Below are 22,794 nucleotides of genomic sequence, written 5' to 3'. Positions count from 1 at the left end.
GGAGCAGGAACGCTGATGTTTCGGGCCTCTGAAGAAGGGTCTAGGCCCGAAACGTCAGCCTTCCTGCTCCTCTGATGCTGCTTGGCCTGCTGTGTTAATCCAGCTCTGCACCTTGTTATCTCAGATTCTCCAGCATCTGCAGTTCCTGCTATCAGCTGCATTTATTGCGTTGTGTTTTGAGACTTTTCATCTATAAATAGTGAAATAAATTTTTAAATTAAATTGTCTTTCTCAATGCACACAATGACAGCCCTTGACATTCCATTACCATCACACAATCCCCCATCAACAACATCCAGGAAATTAGCACTGACCAGATACTGAACTGGACCATATAAATATAATACTGTCACTCCAAAAGCAGGTTGGAAGCTAGGAATTCTGCAATTAATCACCTCATAACTGCACTAAGCCTATCCATTACCTACCTGCAATGTAGAGAACAGGAATATGAGGAAAGGCTAGAAAGGCAAGGCTAGTATTCTCTAGAGTTTAGAAGAGTCAGAGGTGACTTAATTGAAACACAGAAGATCCAGCGGAACTTGACCAGGTCAATGTCGAAAGGATGTTTCCTGTTGTGGGAGAATCTAGAACTAGAGATTATAGCTTACAAATAAGGAGTCACTCATTTAACAAAGAGCTTGAGGAAAAAAAAAATTCTGAGGGTTGAGCAACTTCGGAATTCCCTTCCTCAAAAGGCAGTGAATGTTGAATCTTTACATAATTTTTAAGGCAGAGGTAGATAGTCTCCAGATAACCATGGGAATGCAGGATTAATTGAGAGGGATTGTACATTTAAATTAGATCAGTTCAGCTAAAATCTTATTGAATTGTGTAGCAAGCTGGAAGGGCCAAGGGCCTGCTCTTGTTCATATGTGATATTGTCTTCTTGCCTGGATAGTCAGCTCCAACAATATATGAGTAGTACAAGACGATATCTCATGAACACTTTAGGGAGGCAGTTCAATGAGCAATGGATGCTGGCCTTACCAGTCACACATACATTTCATGAACAAACTAAGTACACAGTGAGTAGTTAGGCTGCGGAATACACTGTTTTGAAGTGTGGTGGTGGCAGGTTCAACCGGAGGTACTCAAGAAGATATTGGATGATTATTTGCATAGAAATAATGTTCTAAGCTGGGGATAAATAAGAAATTGGCAACATCTGAAGAGCCTGTGCAATCACAATGGACCAAATGGCCTCCTTTAGTACTGGAACACGTGATTCTGTGACTGACCAAATTATTATTTTTTTTTTTTTTAAAAAGACTGAACAAACAACAGTTTTCTTTAAGAGGTTAACTTACCCAAAAAAAACCCCAAACTCTATCAGCTCTGATCATAAGTCATACAAATACCCTACTCACCATTTCAAACTGCACTGTATTTTGAACAAGGCTAGCTCACTTCATCTATTTATTATTTTAAACACCCAATGCACCACAACTCATGAATTGTACGTCATTAAATTGAAGGCTGATTTGTAAATAGCAACAAAAGCTTCATGCACCTTTAGACTGCTTCCCACTCCTCTTGCTGCACAATTAGGCTGTCCCTGACCTTCCTCCTGCTACACCTTTAGACAACTCCTGCTGCCACCTTCTTGCAGCTCAGCAAAAATTATTTTGTTAACATTTAGTTTCAATTGAAGTATGTCAGAAATCCAAAAAGGCTGCTGCAGCCTGCTGCACTTACTACACCTATATAGATGTAAGAACAGCCAATCTCAGCTGGGATAGTTGCCGAAGTCCGATATCAAATGTCAAAACACAACCAGAAACTGTATGGGTTTCTAATGTTTCAAACTGTTGTGGATCTAGCCTATCTGCTATTTCCCAGAGCAGCTCCAAATCAAAATGCAGTGTTTAAACAATGGTGACCACTCCACAACAGTTCTGAAAAATCATTACAATGCTCAAGCAATCAGGCAATATTGCATTAGAACATGAGCTTTATGTCTTTCTCATGGCTTAGTCATTATCTTGCTGCTGATGGTTCAATCATTAGAACTGGATCCCGAATTGATTATCAAATCAACAGCTAACAGAAATTCCACCACCACTAAAAAAAAAATGATTTATTTATTTCACATCTGTAGAGGACCTAGGCTCTTGAAAAATATATATGCAGATAAAGTTACAAAAATAGTTAGCAAACTTGGATTTTAATAAGCCAGGTGAAAATCAATAGCATTCATTTCCGAAGTTCAAAACAAAGGTCAAACTAAAATCAGTCAGATTCTAACATGAAACGCACACAGAGAATGCTTGAGTAATTCAGCAGGTCTGACAACATCTATGGAGAAACAGAGTTATGTTTCAAATCTGATATCACTCTTCAAAACCTTAGACTTCAAAACAATCAAACCTGCTGACTTTCTCCAGATTTCTAACATCCACAGTATTTTGATTTAAATGACCCACGCAGGCCAATCTCCTGCCTTTTCACCAAATCCCCACACACCATTTCTATTCAAATATTCATTCAAAGCCCTCGTGAATGTCTTGATTGTGTGAAAACCTTTCTTCTTTCACTCTTAGAATTCACTCATGGTTACATGGGTTTCGCTGGCTGGCCAACATTTATTGTCCATCTCCAGCTGCCCTTGTACTGAGTGGCTTGCTAGACCATTTCAGAGGGCAGTTGAAAATCAACCACATTGCTATGCCATTTCTGAAGAAAGGTCTAGACCCGAAACATCAGCTTTCCTGCTCCTGACGCTGCTTGGCCTGCTGTGTTCATCCAGCTCTACACCTTGTTATCTCACATTGCTATGGGGCTGGAATCATATGTAGGCCAGACCAGGTGAGGTGAAGATGGCAGATTTCCTTCCCTGAAGGGCATTAGTGAGCCAGATGTTTCTTTTCCCCCAACGATTGACAATGATTTCATGCTTAACAGTATACTCTTAATTCCAGATTTTTGTTTTATTGAATTCAAATTCCACCATCTGCTGTGGCGTGCTTCAAACCCGTGCTCCCACACATTTAGCTGAGTTTCTGGATTAATAGTCTAACAATAATACCACGAGGCAATCGCCTTCCCCATCACCTTTGCTTTGTTTACGTCAGACTTGAAATTTATGCCCTCTGGTTTTTTTCTTTTTCATGAGCAGGAACAGCTTCTCCCTATTTACTCTATCTAGCCTGCTCATGTTTGCAAACCTCTACCAAATCTCCTCTTAGTAACAGCATCCTGAGTAAACACATTGAACTCTGCTACAAATGGTGGACGTTCATTGTGGTTCGACATTTCACCCTACATTAGCTGCTTATAGCAGTCAGTCCCTGTAATCTTGCCTGAATTCTCGAGTGTCACAACCTAGTAGGGTAGCACACTGGAAATCAAGCCTCATTTTTCCAAGTCATAACAAAAGTTTAAGATTTTTAAAAAATACACAAAGGTTCCTAATTTTCTGACTTGTTAACAGAAAGCACAGACCAGTGCTACTTCACATAAATTACTGCAGATTAAAAGTAATTTGACTGTAACCACAGGTAAACAGTTAAAAACCTTCAGCAAATGACTAAATAAAACTCTGAAACTGTTTAAAACTTTTCCTTTCCTTTCTCACATGGAAAAAATACATGGATTACAGATGGAAGGAAAAAGCTGACAAAATAGTTCAGTAGTTCCTATTCAAAGTTGAGACGATTCTAACACTGATCAGAATGCTTCTTCTCAGCCATCCTTCTCCAGGTGCTTGAATTGGTTTGCAAGGTGCTGGTTGATTCACTTATTAAAATGAACTTATCATTTAAGTGCACTTATTTTAAAAGACATAGCCTACAGCAACTGCTGAATCAAAGATACACTGGTTTACTCCAGGTTTAAATCGACTTACTACAGGGAATGGAGAACGCGCGCTCCTTGCTGGAAGAGACCTGATGATCTCTCTGCACTTTGTACCCAGCCCCAATCTGTTCAGTATCCAGAGAAACTTGTTGGCAGACAGAAGGCCTTGATCATTGCTAACTAGTCTCTAGTCCACAAATGAAAACAATTTTTTGTTTTCAACCAAAGCCCCATTTGTACTCAAGTCCTCACTTCCAGTTCGTCTGTAAACACTGACGTAACCAACAGCTGCAGTATCCACAATTAGTATCAAATTATTTGCTTTCAAACCATGCAGCTTGTTAACTGGATGGTGACTGATTGATAAAGGAAGTGGTGCAGGTGCAAAGAGACCTGGATGTTCTTGTATGCCAGTTGCTGAAAGTAAGCATGCAGGTGCAGCAGGTGGTGACAGGATTCATTTTTCTGATGAAGGGTCTAGGCCCGAAACGTCAGCCTTCCTGCTCCTATGATGCTGCTTGGCCTGCTGTGTTCATCCAGCTCTGCACCTTGTTGTCTCAGATTTTCCAGCATCTGCAGTTCCTACTATCTCTGTCACAATTTAAGGGTATGGGTAGGCGATTTAGGACTGAAATGAGAAGAAATTTTTTCGTGCAGAGTGGTGAGACAGCTGAACTCTGCTGAGAAAGCAGTTGAGGCCTATAAATTCAATGTTTTCAAGGAAGAGTTAATATAGTTCTTAAGGCTAAAGGAATCATATTTCTCAAGGGCAACTAGGGATGGGCAAGGGCAACTAGATATGGGCAAGAAATACTGGCCAGCCAGCGACGCCCACATCCCACAAATGAATAAAGGAAAAAGAAGGGTATGATGAGAAAACAGGAACAGGTTGGATGATTATCCACGGTTGCACTGAATGGCTCAGCAGGCTCAAAAGGCCAAACTCCTGCTCCTTTTCTTTGCTTAAACTGTGCTTTTAACGTACACTTTGTGCCTCCTGTGAGTGACTGAAAGAACTTGAAGAAAAATATCAGAGAACTGAACAGCTTGAGAAACACTAAGGAATGCCCCACTGAATCCTGAGGACTGGTGCTACTAAACTGTTTCCCCAGCATTATCTTTTCCCTTCACTCCCAACACCAATTCTTTTATCAGTGTGTATCTGAAAGGGGATTTAGAAGGAGTTACAGCTTTAACTATGTTGACAGTTCATAGATTCTAACCACAAGTCAGTGACTATTTATCTATAGTAAACAGTAGCTCGTGAAGTGCACAAATTGGGTTCGTGTTTTCGGTTAATCCAAATCTATCAGACACACAAATGGGGCAAATTGCATTCTTGGATAAAATTTTAGCATTTGTAATCCTTGGTTTGCAAAAAGAAGCTGGAGACAGACTAGTAATATCAAGGACCAACTTTGAAATGATCAAAGTTATGCATATTACAAAATCAAGGAGTTTTTTTGTCCAGAAGAAAAAGAACTGTAACAAGAGCAAGAAATCAAAGTATTAGGTATCACAACATCTGCAGATCAAAATGTGTAATCCAGAAATAAAACCAAGCACAGTAATAGGAAATGTTCTAGTTGGTAAGGGATAGTTGCTCACCAGAAAACAGATAAAACAACAAGAGTCAAGTGGTAAGGAGCCTGATTTGGAGTAGTTTATATGGATGAAAGGCCTTGGATCTTATGGAAAGGGGAAACTAACTTGCTAAATGCTACTGAAAAGAAGGTATGGATGACAGTGCAAAGAATCAGACTGACACAATAAATAAGTGCCAAGAAGATTGAACATGAAATTTACTCAATGCAATTAAGAGCAGAAAAGCTGAGAATAGGGCACATGTTAAAAAGATGGAGAATTCGAAGAGAAGTTATGGAGAGAAGCTTTCAAGGGAACAATAAAGAAAACGAGGTGATAGGAAAAGGAGAGAATACATTCATGGAAAGACTGGAATACAATAGCAGACTTTCCATACATCCCAGTTAAGGATCTGTGTTAAATTGATGAAAATCAAACAAACTCCTTGGGTCAATGCCCAGTAAACCACAATGCACATCACTGCAGAGATAGCGAATACCAGCCAAAACAAATAGTTGGTTTGTTGATTCATTTTGAAAATCGTGGGTGCCAAGAAAATATGCAGACAATTTCAATTATATCACAACAGTTGGAAGGAAATTAGAGGCAAGTACGCAGGGGGCTCAGTGTCATTAGCAATTCCCAGTCACCTTTTATGGTGCTAAAACAGAGTCCTTAAAAAGCAATAAATACTGCAGAATAAAAGATGGTCTGTTTTAAAATGTTCCACCTACACAAATATATTTTAAAAATTACAAGAATGTCACAGAGTGACATTATTGTACGTTGTTTAGACAAGATGGCGGCAATACTTTGGTCTCAGTCAACATACAACTGCCGACAAGTTTTCTGAAACATGGAACGTACTTTTACAAATGAGAAATGAGAAAATCACAAAAGATAAAGTTTGTGAATACCCATTAGATAGTACAGAACTCTTATTTCTGAAAAAAACAGACATTTTGACAAAGCTTTTCATCTTGCACTGATCAGGACAATTCACAATATCACTAACTTAAGGGAAAAGCACAATTTATATTGCAGGAGAGAAGACTGATCACTGGTTGGCAAATAGACTTGGACTGGCAGAGACATTGCCCTGAGAAATGAAACCAGAGAATGGCTGTCACCTATTTTACTGATTTGATAGAATCCCCAGAGTGTGGATGCAGGTCATTCAGCCCATCAAATCCACATGACCTTCTGAAGAACATCCCACCCAGACCCACCTGGCTAACCTATCCCTGTAACCCCGCATTAACCATGGCTAATCCACCTAACCTACATATTCCTGGACACCATGGGGCAATTTAACATGGCTAGTGCACCTAACCTGCACATCTTTGATCTGTGGGAAGAAACTGGAGCACGCCGAAGAAACCCACGCATACATAGGGAGGATGTGCAAACTCCACACAGACAGTTGGCAAAGGCCGGAATTGAACCTGGGACCTTGGTTGTGAGGCAGCAGTGTTAACCATTAAGCCACCATGCCACACTGTACAAGCACAATTGATGTTCATTCTGTCTGCAAAAAACAGGGCCTTACACATTAATACACGTAGCTTCTAATACAATCAAATGCATCACACCAGAGCACAAGTGAATCCTAAATTGGTCATCAGCATAATTCTTGGCACACTCAGGATTATCCAGCAAATGTTGTCTAATGGCAGGATCATATCTAATGTTGGACGCTGTAGCACATTTTGCGAACATGGGCTAGTTAAGATCATCAATACCCTGCTTGCAGTTAACAACTAAAAGGGATAATGCTGTGATATGAGCCATCAGTTTTTGGGACAGACAGAAAACTGAAGCAACTCACTCAGGGTAGTGTGCTGGAAATGAAATCCTACTATTCATAGGATTATCATAAATGAGAGAAGATTTAATTAAATTATCCAAAGGCCCCAAACTACATGACTGCTTTTAAAAAACAACACACTAGATCTCTACATTTAACAAAAAAATAAATATTTATTGCAAGCAGAACATTTTTATGTGAATGGTAGAAATAAAACACCCGTGACTAACTTACGCTGCAAATACTACTCCTTTTAAAAAAAACATACACATACAAACACAAACAATTAAAAAGTAAAATGGCACAAATGGGGAAAAAAAAAACAGAGAAAGTCAGTGGATCACAGTTCTGGCATCAATCTGGATTATGGGTGATGAGAAGTTTTTCTTAGTTCACTTCCAGTTCCTTTTGACTTTGAGGACACCACAAGACTGTAGACATCAATTTTCACGCTTTCACTCACTGGTTGAGGATTTCCTCTTTCAGTGCCTCTGAATGTTTTCATTTCAATAAGGGAATTTGAAAAGAGTGAGTAGACAGCTACCTGGAATTTTCTTTCACTTCTCCACTCAAAAAGAGAGGAATAGGGACAGAAAGGGTGCTTTCTTCTTTGCAAGGTGGTTGTCACTGCCATATTGTCCAAACAGAGCTTTTGGCCACTTGTCCAATAACAATCACGAAGTTGTTACTATGCTGAATACTTGAAGACACATATACACGCAACTGGTCTTGGTTGAAAAACCAATACAAAACTGCCCTGAACACATCCAGCAGGGGTGTTCAGCAGCATCCCCAACTACTTGAGTAAAGCTAAACATAGATACAACACACGAGTCCAACATTTTTGTCCATGGTCCCTTGGTTGAAAGGAGTATTTTTTTTTCAATTTTTAAATCTACAGTCCAACAATAAAAGTGGTTCTTATGTTACACACCTGGCATCAAATTGGCACCGAAATTCATATACCACATTATCCAATTATGCAAAAATCAGAGCATCTTTTAGTTTGATAACAGTATTCTGTTAATGACAAATATAATTCATCTTACGACTGTATAGTTATAGAATGAAGCAGCTGATGTCATCTGGTGCGCAAGACTTGGCAGTACAGAGATACACTGGGACACTTTTCAGGACTAAGAGTGACGATGTTAGAGTCTGTACAAAATACAGCAAAATATGGTTTGAACAACTGGTAGGAGGATAATCAACAGGAGCGTATCATGGGTGGTTTTTTAAAACATTAATTCATGGAAAGTGAGTAGTTTACAAGAACAGGAGTAGGCAGAATAAACGCAGAATGACCCAATCACTGGAGATTCCAGAACCAGGGGTCACAGTCTAAGAATACGGCGTAGACAATTTAGGACTGAGGTAAGGAGAAATTTCTTCACCCAGAGATCAGTTAACCTGTGGAATTCTCTGCCACAGAAAAGCTGAGGCCAAAACATTGAGTGTTTTCAAGGCAATAGGTATAGTTCTTGGGGCTAAAAGGACTGAAGGGTATGGGGGAAAAGCGTGAAAGGGTACTGAGTTGAACAATCAGCTGTGATCATCCTGAACGGTGGAGCAGGTTTGAAGGACTGAACGGCCTTCTCCTGTTCCTCTTTTCTGTGTTTCTATTTCCTGCTCCTCATGGCTGTAGGCTAGCATTTACTGCCCTTCCCTAAATGCCCAAAGCACAATTAACAGTCCACCATAATGCTGTGGGTCATATGAAACAGGAACAAGTGCAGACCATTTGCCTTCTAAAGAAAACTGAAGAACTGCAGATGCTGTAAATCAGAAACAAAAAGAAAAATTTCTGGAAAAGCTCAGCAGGTCTGGCAGCATTTGTGGAGAGAAATCAGTTAACGTTTCGGGTTCAGTGACTCGTCGTCAGAACTCTGGAATTAAGAAACAATTATCGGAAAACCTTCTGATTCACTAACGTCCTTCCGGAAGGAAATCTGCCATCCTCACCTCGACTAACCTACATGTGACTCCAGACCCACAGCAATGTGGTTGACTCTCAACTGCCCTCTGAAATTGCAAAGTACCAATTGCTACAAAGTCTCAAAGAAATGAAATCGGACAGATCACCTGATAACGACCCAGGCACCAGAAAAAAAACAATGGCAGCAACAGCCCTGTCAACCCTGCAAAATCCTCTTTACTAACATCTGGGGGCTAGTGCCAAATTTGGAAGAGCTGTCTCACAGACAAGTCAAGGAACAGCCTGACATAGTCACGGAATCATAACTTATACATGACATCCCAGACACCACCATCACCATCCCTGATTATGTTCTGTCCCACCGACAGGACAGACCCAGCAGAGGCGACAACACACTAGTATACAGTCAGGAGGGAGTTGCCCTGGGGGGTCTTCAAACTTGACTCTGGACCTCATGGCGTCTTGTGGCTTCAGGATAAACATGGGCAAGGAAACCTCCTGCTGATTAGAATCCTTGGCTGATGAATCAGTACTCTTCCATGTTGAACAACACTTGGAAGAAGCACTGAGGATGGCTAGGGCCCAAAATGTACACTGGGTGAGGGATTTCAATGGCAACAACCAAGAGTGGCTCGGCAGCAGTACTACTGGTTGAGTTTGTTGGGGCCCAAAGGACGCAGCTGCTAGACGGGGTCTGCAGAAGTGTTGAGGGAACCAACAAGGAGGAAAAACAAATTTGACTTTATCCTTACCAATCTGCCGGCTGTAGATGTGTCTATCCTTGACAGTATCACTAAGAGAGTGACTACACACAGTCCTTGTGGAGACAAAGCCCCGCCTTCACATTGAGAATAATCTCCATCATACTGTGTGCCACTATCACCATGCTAAATGGGACAGACTTTGAACAGATCTAGCAACTCAAAACTGGGCATCCATAAGGCTCTGTAGGGTCATCAACAGCAGAATTGTACTTCAGTACAATCTGTAATTTCATGGCCCAGCATATCCCCCACTCAACCATTACCATCAAGCAAGGGGAACCAATCCAGGTTCAATGGAGAATGCAGGAGGCATGCCAGGACCAGCACCAGGCATGCCTGAAAATGAGGTGTCAGCCTGGTGAAGCTACCAAACAGCATAAACAGCAAAGAGACAGATCTCAGAATGAACAGATCAAACCTAAGCTCTGCAGTCCTTCGACATACAGTTGTCAGTGGTGGTGGACAATTAAGCAACTCAATGGAGGCAGCAGCTCCACAAAATATCCCCATCCTCAATGATCAAAGAGCCCAACACATCGGTGCAAAAGATAAGGCTGAAGCTTTCACGGCAGTCATCAGCCAGAAGTGTTGTGTGGATGATCCACCTTGGCCTCTTTAAGTAGTCCCCAACATTACAGATACCAGTCTTCAGCCATATCAATTCGCTCCACATGATATCCAGGAAAGGTTGGAGACAGTGGACACTACAAAGGTTATAGGGCCTGATAACATTCTGGCAATAGTACTGAAGCCATGTGCTCCAGAACTTGCTGCTCCCCTAGCCAAAATCTTTCAGTACAGTGACACAGTGGCATCTACTCAGCAATGTGGAAAATTGAGGTTGGTTGGCTCACTGAGCTGGTTTCTTGTATCGCAGACGTTTCGTTACCATGCTTGGTAACATCCTCAGTGCAGCCTCCAATGAAGCGCCAACCAACCTCAACACCCACAACCCAAGCTACAAATCTACTCCAAAGCCTTAATGTGGAAAATTGCCCAGCTATGTCCTGTACATAAAAAAGCAGGACAAATCCAACCCGCCCAATTACTGCCCTTTTAGTCTACTCATGATCATCAGTGAAGTGATGGAAGGTGTCATCAACAGTGCTATCAAGCAGCACCTGCTCAGCAATAACCTGCTCAGTGACGCCCAATCAGCTCTTGATTTAATTACAGCCTTGGTCCAAACATGGACAAAAAAGCTGAATCTCAGGAGGTGAGTGTGACAGCACCTGACATCAAGGCTGCATTCAACCGAGTGTGGCATCAAGGAGCCCTAGCAAAACTAGGATCAATGGGTATTGGGGGCAACTTCACCAGTTGTCGGGAGTCATACCTTGCACATAGGAAGATGGTCACAGTTGCTGGAGGTCAGTCACCTCTACTCCAGGACATCTCTGCAGGAGTTCCTCAGGGCAATGTCCTAGGCCCAACCATCTTCAGCTGTTCCAGCAATGACGTTCCTTGCATCCTTAGGTCACAAATTGGGACTTTTGCCAACGAGTGAATAATGTTCAGCACCATTCACGACTCCTCAGATACCAAAAGCAGTCCATGTTCAAATGCAACAAGATCAGGACAATATCTGGGCTGACAAATAGCAAAAGATATTTGCTCCACACAAGTGCCAGGCTATGACTTTCTCCAATAAGTAACAATCTAACCACCACGCTTTGATATTCAATAGTGTTACCATCACTGACTCCTGCACTTTCAGCATCCTGGGGGTTATCATTAACCAGAAACTCAACTGGACTTGCCACATAAACATTGGCTACAAGAGCAGGTCAGAGGCTAGGGATACTGCAGTGAGTAAGTCACCTCCCGACTCCCTCAAGTCTGTCTATCATCTACAAGACACAAGTCAGGAGTGAGATGGAATACTCCCCACATACACCAACAACATTCAAGCAGCTTGACACCACCCACAACAAAGCAACACTCTTGACTGGCACTACATCCATAAGCATTTACTTCCTCCACCACCAACATTCAGTTCACACTGCTACTACCATCTACAAGATGCACAGCAGAAATTTTCCAAAGACCCTCAGACAGCACCTTCCAAACCTATGACTATGTCCATCTAGAAAGACAAGGGCAGCAAATACGTGGGAACACCATCACCTTCCTGTTCCCCAAGCGACTCACCATCCTGACTTGGAGATATATCATTTCTTCACTATCGCTGGGTCAAAATTGTGAAATTTCCTCCCTAATGGTATTGTGGGACAACCTACAACATGCGGACTGCAGCAGTTCAAGGTGGCAGCTCACCACCACCTTCTCAAGAGTAACTAGGAACGTGCAATAAATGCTGGCCCGCCAGCAACGCCCACAAACCACAAATTAATTTTGAAAAAAATATCACAATTCTCAGATGGAATTCTATCTCACTTACTTTAAGTGACTGTATCCTTAGGTTATAACTATGCCCCCTAATGCGAGATTCCCAGCTTTCTTTTGAATTACTCCAATGCTAGTAGATTACTTCTTCAATACAGGGACCAAAATTGTATTCAGGTTCTGCCTCAACAACACCCTACACATTTGTAACTTCCAAGTTTTTGAAATCCAACTCCAAGCAATGAAAACCAAAATTCCATTTGCCTTCATTACTTGCTGTATCTACATACTAACGTTTTGAGCACTGTGCACAAGAACACCCAGAACCCCCCCATGTAACGTGTTTTTGGAATCTCTCCTAATTTCAATAATACTCTACCCTTTGATCCTTCCAACTGAAGGGCATGACTGGCACACACTCCAACCTTAAACTCTATCTGCCAAGTTTTTGCCCACTCACTCAAACCCTCGCTGATTTTTCGTAATTTTGTTTTATCATTTTTGGAGCTGTGAGCTGAAGGTGACCTTCAGACTGTGAGCAGCAGCTTATTTTGAAGCAAAAACAAAAACTCATATTTGTTTGTGAGGCCACTCCTGGTAATTAATTGCGGGTTGATTTCTGTTTACATGCTCCATAGACAGTTTAACTTGGAGAGGCATTATGCTTCAACAGATGGCATATGCTGAATAAACAGGGTCCTCCATATGGAGACAACCAGTCTAACCACGAGAAACCGAAGCTTGAACTGCTTTTTAAACCATATGCATGTCAGAATGATTTTGGCTACCATAGCTACAAGATGGGAGATATGATTGCTCCCTGGTTGTCCTCCCATTATCAACCTTTTGAAAGCTTGGGGAATAAAATCTCAATTATTAAAATTAACTAAATGTTCCTTGGAGCCCTTTAGAAACTATCTGCATGCATCAGTGTCTTCAGAAACCAAGCAAGATACAATCCCTGCACGTGTTTACAGATGTTATGGATCACAAAGTATGTTCAGGAGAACTGGCCAGTTACATCTCATTTTTTCCCTTTTGAGTTAGCCCTTAAATACATCTGACTTTGAGAGAATGGGGTGCTAGAGTCAAAAAAGATTGCATTTAAAATCATTCAATTAAATTAGATTATATGCAGCTTAACTCTACTAAAGCTCCAGTATTATTTATAAATTGTTATATCTTTTGTTTAAGTTATCAACTGCGTGCCTGTTATTGGTTATTCACAAAGTCTGGTTAGAAAGCATTTTGGGTGAATTCAGGGTCACTGGAAATTTTACTGTGTTGTGAATGCAGAGATTTGGCTACTGATTTGATTCAGCTGTCTGTCTCTTGTCGTGACAACCCCTTGTAGATTCCTTACAACGTGCTCTCTCAGCTATGTTTTTCAACAGCAAATTTGGATACATTATATTCTGCCACCCCACCATGAAAGTCAATACTATAGGTAGTAAATAATCAAGGCCTCACAGCACTTCACTACTTATGCCTTCCCAACCTGAAAGACTGCCATTAACTCCAATTGCCTTCTGAGTGTTAACTAAACTTTAATCTACACTAATAGTGGTAGTGACAGTCCTAGCTTGTGCAATTTTTTTTTGTGGCACCTTACAGGATACCTCCTGAAAATACCTCAAAGTCTGACCAGGTAAGGATGGTAGATTTTGCTCCCTGAAGAAAAAATCCTCTCTTTTCTAAAGGGCATTAGTGAACCAGATGGATTTTACGAACATCCAGTGGTCACCATGAGCTTAGTATTTTTTTTTAATTCCAGATATCTGTTGAATTGAAAAAGTTCACTACCTGTCATGGTGGGAGACAACCAGGTGCCCCCTCAATGACTTTATATTTCTCAAACTATGCACAGTGATTGCAAGAAAGCTAGTACTTGTTAACAACTTATGATTTAAGGGCCCTCTTGTGGCACAGTGGAAGCATCACTACCCCTGGGCCAAGACAAAAGAGTTCAAGTCCCACCTGCTCTTGAGGTGTATAATAACATGTTTGAAAAGGGTGCTTAGAAAAATAGGTTAAATAATAAAGAGAAAAACAAATTAACACGTCTCCTCAGACCACTGCATAGCCTGGTCTAACATTTCTCAGGGAAGTAAATAAAACTTATCAACGGATATAGGTACCTCAGGTTCTGGATTATGAGTTCAGTAACATTACCACTACATAACTGCTTCCCCTACGGTTTACTGATGGAAAAAAGACTTGCATTATAGCAAGAATCTACAATGCTGCCAACCAGCTGAAAGCATGACGGTCACATTGTTGTAAACGTTTACATAATTTGGCATGATTTAAAGGGACTAAATCGATGATATATATGGCCAAACCCTATTCAAATTTGCTTGTCTTGTGTCATTGCTTTCACAAATACACCAGAAACATCAACAATCTCTAATTAAAGCCAAAGCCAACTGAAATCATTAAATATCTTTAAGTCACAAAGTTAGAAGAATGAGGGTTAAAAGACAGTTCAAACTGAACAACTTTACCCAAGGGTAAAACAGACAGGCAGGGTGACTGCGATGGCTGATTGCTTCAAAAAAAAAAAATTGAGTTGGCTATGATTCATGAAAAGCATCTAACTGGACTATGAAAAATACCACGGAATGCAACACAGACTTGCATTAAAAAAAAATTTTCATGGACTTTTTCATTCTACTTTTGTATATGTAAATATTCCAGACATTTACAATACATGGATTAGATCTCAACAGCAGATGTAAGATCAATCCTCAAAGCACAGCAAAATCATAAGGAATCGAGTTCACCTGTAGTAATAGGTAGCTGGACAAATTCAAGTCAAGAAATAGCACTGCTTTCTGCATGTTAAGTGCTAAGGGTGCAGCAGTTATGGCAGCAGTAACAGATGTTTGGTTGCAAACTGATTTTGCCCATATGAATGAGTAATGCACCAAAACACATTTTTCACACAGCTGAAACCAGAATATTTTACCGTCTTTAACTAGATGGCTCTTTAAATGTTTAAAGGTAAAATGTGTAATGGTGGAAAGCAAAGCAAAGAACGTGTCACTGCATAATCTGTACTAACATCTCTCAGGAAAGTGAACATAACTTATCAACAGATACAGACGACTGCTTCATGAATCCAGAAAATTCCAGCCTTAAGAGCATAAATCTGCCATTGCCTCCCAACTTCTTGGCCAAGCTCTAGCCATTGGATCAGGGGCAATTAAGAACTTCAAAAAAAAAAATGACCAATGGCAGCTGAGTTTCAAGTTAGAGACCATTGATAAGAAGCAAGAGAACAACCCAACTGTTCTAACAGCCATGTTCATGATGGAGGAGGCCTGGAAGATGGTAACAGATACCATAGTTGACATCTGCTTCTACCATGTTAGATTCAAAGATGCTACAATAACACAATAAATAACAATGCTGATCATGAGGAACAACAAGGTGAAGGCTAACCAACCAGATGACAAGGTTCATTTTTCTTGCATGTGGGAAGCTGGCATAGTTAAGTCCAGCAGAAGCAACCACAGAAGCTTCCAATGAGGTCAATGGCACCATATATTCCACAACAGAACTGACAAATAGATGCAGTACATTCTTCAACTCCAGAGGCCAATGACTCTGATATGTTCAATGAAAGCCTGCTGCTCACCAGGCTACTTCCCCAGTTGAAGCTGCAAAGGGTGAAGAGATGCTCTAGGATTTCACACTGCAGCATGAAAACACTGAAAACATGCCTGACTCTATTGGCAACATGGCAGATTGTAGCACACTGATCTAAAGACAGCAGCCAAACACAAACAGATGAGTTTTTCACAGTAACTCCCATTTTTAAACACCTCTTAGTGTAAAGAGTCAGGTGTGAACAAATGAAATGTAATGTCACATTTATTGTTTCATTGTTTGTGCAATGCAAGCCAGTCTGTAGCTGTTAGCTGACAAGTGTAAAGAGATTGCATTTTTTCAAACCCACAACAGTCTGAAAATCCACTAATATCAAAATCCACAAGGTTCTAATGACAAATATACATAATGAAAACCCTGTGTTTAACTAACCAAGCTGCTTAAGTGATTAAACTGGTTACTATCCTTTCCATACCCAAAGATTCTTTCTTGCCCGTGAGAGTAAGCTATCCCCAACTCCCAGGTCTAATTTAAATCTAAGAACAGCACCAGTGGCAAAAAAAAAATCAATTTCACAGTGGAAGATACTACCAGATTCTGAAAAATGAAAGAGAGATTTTCAAAGTACTTTCCATCATGACATCCACAAAGCACCTAAAAAGATATTGCACATGTCAAAGTGCTTTATGCTATACTTACACAGGTGCCTGATACTGCTCCATTCCCACTTTGGCAAATAATTCCTCTTCAGTGTCAGATTCGCCACCAGAACTGCTCTCTGTAACATCCGAATCAAACGCATTCTCACTGAACCGTAGCTTTGAGTCAGAGCTTGAAACAAATTTTTCAATCCCTTTAGACACTGAACTGCTCTTAAAGAAGTTTGCCAATGTTTCCGAAACATTTTCACCTCCCTTGCGTGAGGTAGAATCTGATTTACAAGTGAAAGCCAACTGCTGATTTCGCAGTGACCCATCCTGACGTTTCAGACAGTCAAAATTGGGAAGTCTGTGTACAGTTTTGTCCACAAATCCTCCAAGTTGCTGTTGGACGTGACGCTCCACCTGCTTTGCCTGAACAACTTCGAGTCTTTTCCGAAGCCTACAAGCCCTTCTTTCAATTTCACTTTGCCTAGTCTGAGCCAGCAGCGTCCTACTATGAACCTCAGTATCCAGAATGTTCATGGGACTTGGTTTTGAGGCAAAAGACTTGCACTCATCAGAATTAGCAGAAACTGCACTTACTGAGCCTCCTGTTGAAAATAAAGGCTCAGTATTAACAATACCATTTTCTCCAAATTTTGGGTGTCTGATGGCCCCAGATTTGGATAAATCCTCTGTTATAGGGTTTAATTCTTCCGAAGTGTTTTGTTCTCCTGCCACTTGCCCTGTTGTTATATTGCTATTCAAAGCCAATTTGCTCGAATCTTCTACTTGGTTGGACCCAATGTGTGGCAGTCCTGGGGAAACTGCCTTTCCCACAATTTCGGCACTATTCAGATCAGAATCTGAGCGTATATTAACAGCAGGCTTCTTGGCCAAGCCATTGACTGGTGGTTGTGGGGGTGAGGGCAGTGAAGGCTGGTTACTACTTGCACTCATTGTTTTCAAAAGGCTAGGAGAAAATTCCAAGGCAGGTTGCCCGTCAATCAGTTCTGCCCTAATCACACCTGTGTCCAATAATGAATGCGACAGTATGGTATGAGACTTGATGACTGCGTGCTTGCTGAAAGATCCTTGTAGTTTCACTGATTCTGGGGGAGGAGGTGGACGAGATGCTGCATCAAGACAGCGGTACGGGGATACCAATTTGCAGTGATCTTCACTCCGGGAGTTATTCCGAAAATCGCGACTGTGGTCGTCTGCAAAGGCTTTCCTTTTCGAATTGTTAAGGGAATTGCTGTTGTCACGGTCCGTTGTGCCTGATGGAGAGAGGGAGGAAGATGGCGCCGCCAGCTTGAATCTATGGTGAGCTTCAGTTGCCGCTTCTGTGAGAGCGGGCGCCATCGCAGCCATGCAGCGCTGAGACCCAGACACACTGGCCTCTCCAACCACAGAGGCCAGCTCCACTCCCTCCTCCTGCTGCTAGCCTGTAATGAAACAAAACAAAAGTTAGAACCCCATCACAAACACTTATTGACATATCCTTCAATACCAACTATTCCTTCTTATTCACAATATCATAAATACAGTATTATTTTAGACAGAAAACTCCTCAGTTTCCACATATCTTTTTGTATTATTGATTCCAAATTACAGGATAATTCAAACATTTACTGCAAAACAAAACTGAATTCTGTGGACTACTGGATTAAGTGATACTCTCCTTCAAAAGACTATGAAATGGTCACTGAATATCAAGAGGTTAACAAATCAGAAATGATTGCGTCAAAATATCAAATTCATTCTGCACTAAAATCACTGTAGCAAACTGTGCTGCAGGGTCTTGTTGGTCAATAGGGATAGAAAATGTGCAAGACAGCACTCTCAAAAATAAGCGTGGGGAACATAATATTATTACAACAATTCCAGTATTACCTGAAATTTTGCACCCTGGCTGAAGATAACAGAGGCCATGAGCTTCAAGCAACTAAGCCAAATAGAATTTAGCACCAGACTTTTCATATTAAAATAAACACTGCTTTCTCAAGACAATTTTTAACTTCCTCTGCTTCAAAAATCACTATTGCGTTGCCGAATTAAAATTATTTAAAAAGATGTCAGGGAAAAGAAAATATCTTACAATACATTACTAACATTATTAACACTGAGATCACATGATGGTGCCAAGGGTGGAATCACACACACAAGCCACGGCTCAATGTTCTCCTCTCCTGAGAGCGCTAACCGATCTTTGGTTCTGATTATATTTTCTAGAGCACCCTGCCCTGCACAAATAAAATTATGTATAAACTTGCATGTCTTTATCTTGAGCTGACTTCCTCTCACAAGGTTCTCATGATGAGGTGGTAACATTTTTTTAAAATTGCATTCACTTTCTTGAATATAAATAATTTGATGTTCGATGCCTTCCCATGTCTCATTCACATTAATTATTCCCGAGAAAATTTTGATAATTGACTACTTGTCAGATAGAAGAGTGAACAAAAGTGAAAATGCTGACTGATTTCCCAAACCCTTCCAAATCATGAGCGACTTCAGCAAGTTCAGCACAGTGCTCTTTCAGACAAAACCATTCCCTATCAGGAACAAGAACAAAGTTGCTGGAGAAGCTCAGCAGGTCTTGCAGCATCTGTGAAGAAAAATCAAAGTTAATGTTTCAGGTCCAGTGACTCTTCCTCAGAACTCACTATCAGGAGGTGGGGGCAAGAAAAAAGAAACATTCAAAGGGCTAACTTTTGTGTCATCTAATATTCTATGAAGTTTTCATCACCAAGTAAAAATTTCATTTTTTTTCTTTGAATACATCATAAACTCTGGACAAGCTGTTTACAAATTCCGAAACTTTTCCAGGTATTCTGTGACTCATGGTAACCCTGATCCAAAGGGCAACATATCTGACAGTGCACACAGGTGTGGAAGGACATTCTGACCTGCATAAAGTGACAATGGCTCGAACCACAACCCCAGTCAGGAGGTGAGGAAGGACAAAATTTGAAAGCTGAAATTGCTGGTTAAAAACAGCCACATCATTTTGATCCCACAGGATTCCAAGTGACCTGCATGAATTGATCCAGCCTGGCTTGCCCCAGATGCTCATTGATAGGCTTCACCAGGTATATCCTCAGATTCTGGCTCCTCCAACTCAATCATACAGCTAATAACTTCATGGATCTTGAGCCAGGAATCCCAGGTTCAAGTTCCACCTGCTCCATTGATATATAATAACATTTCTGAACAGGTCAACTAGAAAATACCTGCAGCTGGTATCCTCCTTCTAATGTTTCTTCAGGACCTTGCTGTACACCACTTATAATTTCTGAAGTTATGTTCTCTAGCCCTTTTTTATCTGGAGAGCAGAAAAGCTCAGGAAAATGCAGGAACCATGAAAACAAGGAGCGATGGTCAGCAAACATGTCAGCACATAACTGGTAAGCAAAACATACTGCATATCCAGTAACTGCAAGGAATAGAAAAAGCCAAAGCAGCTTTTGTTCCTAACTGAATGTGGTTAGAGGCCCACCCCAAGCAGGTGGGTATTTGCTTGCCTGCTTTGAGAGATTGAAGCTCACATTCCAAAACATCAAATGATCTGTAACCCAAACTTCCACTGTATTAAAAACTCGGGGCACATATTGATGACCTAGATTAAGTGTAAAGAGTCAAGAAAGACAAGAAGGATTCGAGAATTATGGAAGAAGCTGTTCTGACTCAATTGGAAATCAACTTTCCAATCAGAAATGTAAGTAAGGTGATCGGAAAAAAAATTGCAGCTTAAAATTCAAGCAGGTAAAATACCAAGCTGTCAATTTTAAAGAAATTTGCTGTGTTCAAGTTTAGACAGCATACATGATCTGTAGTTTCAGTTTTACAGATTGTTCTACAGAAACTTGCCCACCGTGGCTTTGGACATGGAATGAAGGCAGAGACCATTTATTATTATTAAGACCTCAACTGACATTTTAACAAAGCTACAACAAAACCACAACACAGCAGATGCTAAAAACCTGAGATCAGTATAGAAAATGCTGGAAATACTCCAGTCATACAGCATCCAAAGAAGGGAGTAGCATCAAGAGCGAGAAAAGCAGTGAACATTTTAAATGAGGATACTTCATCATTGAAGCAGGCTCAAAATGGCTTACGTGTGTTCCTATTTTCCGTGTTTCTGTCAGAACGGAGGAAAGACAAATGCAACAGATTTTGAGCAAAGTGGAAAGGGAGGATTAGGAAGAGCAACAGGGAAGGCCTGTGAAGCAGTTTACAAAAAAATTAAACGACGAAAGGTTTCACAGCATAGAAATCAAAGACAGTTTTAATTATCAGTGCCAGGGACCTGGCTTTGATTCCGGTCTTGGGCGACTGTGTGGAGATTGCATGTTCTCTCCATGCCTGCCTGGGTTTCTGCCAGGTGCTCCAATTTCTTCCAAAGAAAGTCCAAAGACATACAGGTTAGGTGAATTAGCCACACTAAATGCGGGGTTATGGGGCACGCGTTTGGGGAGGGCGGGTGGAATTTGGGTGGAATGTTCTTTGGAGGATCATTGCAGACTCTAAGGGTTGAATGGCCTCTTCTGCACTGTAAGGATTCAATGATTCTACTGTACACAGTTTAGGTCTCTGTTTCAAGAAAGGACTTGATTGTATTAAACGCAGTTCAGAGAAGGTTCACCGTACTCATTCGTGGAAAAGGTGATTCCAATGAAACATAGACAGAGATGGTGGCAGGGTGACCAGGGGTGAAAACTGAATATCTAGCAGCATTCAGTTTTTGCAAAGGACAAGCAAAAAGGAACCCGAAATCGGTTGCATTTTGTTTAAAGAGGAAATTAATGCAACAGCGAGGAAGGATATTAGCTCCAGTGAAGTAGAATCTCTACAGAGCAGAAAACTATAGCGGGGTCGGGTACTGACCCAAAACTGTAGTGGTAATGTTAGGCGTTAAGCAGGAAATTAGAGATGCGAGCAATAAAGGTACAACGGTCATTATTTACAACTTGAATCTGCATAAACATCCAGGCTAATCGAATCAGTAACAACACCTTAAAAGAGTATTTAAGGAGAGCGCTAGGTTTTCTGGATCATTTTAAGAATCAAATAGAGAATAGACCAGCCTAGCCTGGTATTGTGTAATATGAAAGGAATAATTGTCAATCTAGTTGTGAGACCCCCCTTTGGGAAGAGTTACTATAATATTACAGAATTTTTCATTAAGATCTAGAGTAATGTTGTTGATTCTGAGACTAGGATCCTGAATCTAAATAAAGAAAACTACAGTGGTATAAGGCACAAGCTGGTTGTGATAAATTTGGGACCATTACTTAAAGGGATGACAGTGGATAAGCAATGGCAAATAATTAGAGTGCACGGAGGCACTGTAACCATTGTTCATTCTTGTTTGGCACAAAAATCAAATGGGAAAGGTGGCCCGACAACAGAAACTAGAAATAGTATTAGATTCAAGGAAGGAGCACGCAAAGTAGCCAAACGAGCAGCAGACCTGCCGACTGGGAACAGTTCAGATTTCAGAAGAGGAGGATAAAGGGATTCATTAAGAGAGGGGAAATACACAATATAAAAGTAAGTTTGCAAAAAAACATACAAAGCGATTACAAGAGCTTCCATTGATATGTGAGGAACTGAAGGAAATCAGTATTGGTAACGAAATGGTTCTGTGGAAACAGATGGGATCAAAGGCTGGTAAATCCCCAGGGCCCAATAACCTACATCAGAGCACTTATGAAGTGGCCCTCAAGTATCAGATGCATTGGTGGTAATTTTTCAAGATACTGTAGACTCTGTAACTGTTACTACGGATTGCAGGGACTAATGTTACTTCCACTCTTCAAAAACAGGAGGCAGAGGGAAAATAAGGAATTATAGACTGATTAGCCTGACATCAATAGTGGGAAAATTGCTAGAGTCCATTATAATATATTAAATAGCAGAGCACTTGGAAAACAATAAAAGGGAAATTGTGCTAGACAAATCCAAAGATTTTTTTTGATGTAACTAATCAAGCTATTAAAGAGGAGCCAGTAGATGTAGTTATCTTGGCCTTTCAAAAGGTTTTCGATAAGATCTCACTTAAGAGGTTAGCATGTAAAATTAAAGCATATGGGATAGGGATCGTGTACTGACATGGATACAGAACTGGATGGCAAACAGGAAACAAAGGGCAGGAATAAGTTTCAGAGATAGTAGGAACTGCAGATGCTGGAGAATCTGAGATAACAAGGTGTAGAGCTGGATGAACACAGCAGGCCAAGCAGCATCAGAGGAGCAGGAAGGCTGACGTTTCGGGCCTAGACCCTTCTTCAGAAAATG

General features: G+C 40.8%; 1 protein-coding gene across 4 annotated transcripts in view; it reads right to left on the bottom strand.

Annotated features, from left to right (window-relative positions):
- Positions 1-22,794, bottom strand: part of kansl1b (KAT8 regulatory NSL complex subunit 1b) — a 207,654-nt gene that overhangs the window by 161,550 nt on the left and 23,310 nt on the right. For all 4 annotated transcript variants that reach the window (XM_048614701.1, XM_048614699.1, XM_048614698.1 and 1 more), the window contains one exon: positions 16,547-17,936. In XM_048614701.1, coding sequence (XP_048470658.1) covers positions 16,547-17,862 — 1,316 coding nt within the window. In that variant the 5' untranslated portion in view covers positions 17,863-17,936. The remainder of the gene's footprint in view (positions 1-16,546; positions 17,937-22,794) is intronic.

The sequence above is a fragment of the Rhincodon typus genome, chromosome 30 (assembly GCF_021869965.1).
Source record: "Rhincodon typus isolate 14 chromosome 30, sRhiTyp1.1, whole genome shotgun sequence".
NCBI lineage: Eukaryota > Metazoa > Chordata > Chondrichthyes > Orectolobiformes > Rhincodontidae > Rhincodon > Rhincodon typus.
This window is presented reverse-complemented; position numbering and strand designations above follow the sequence as displayed.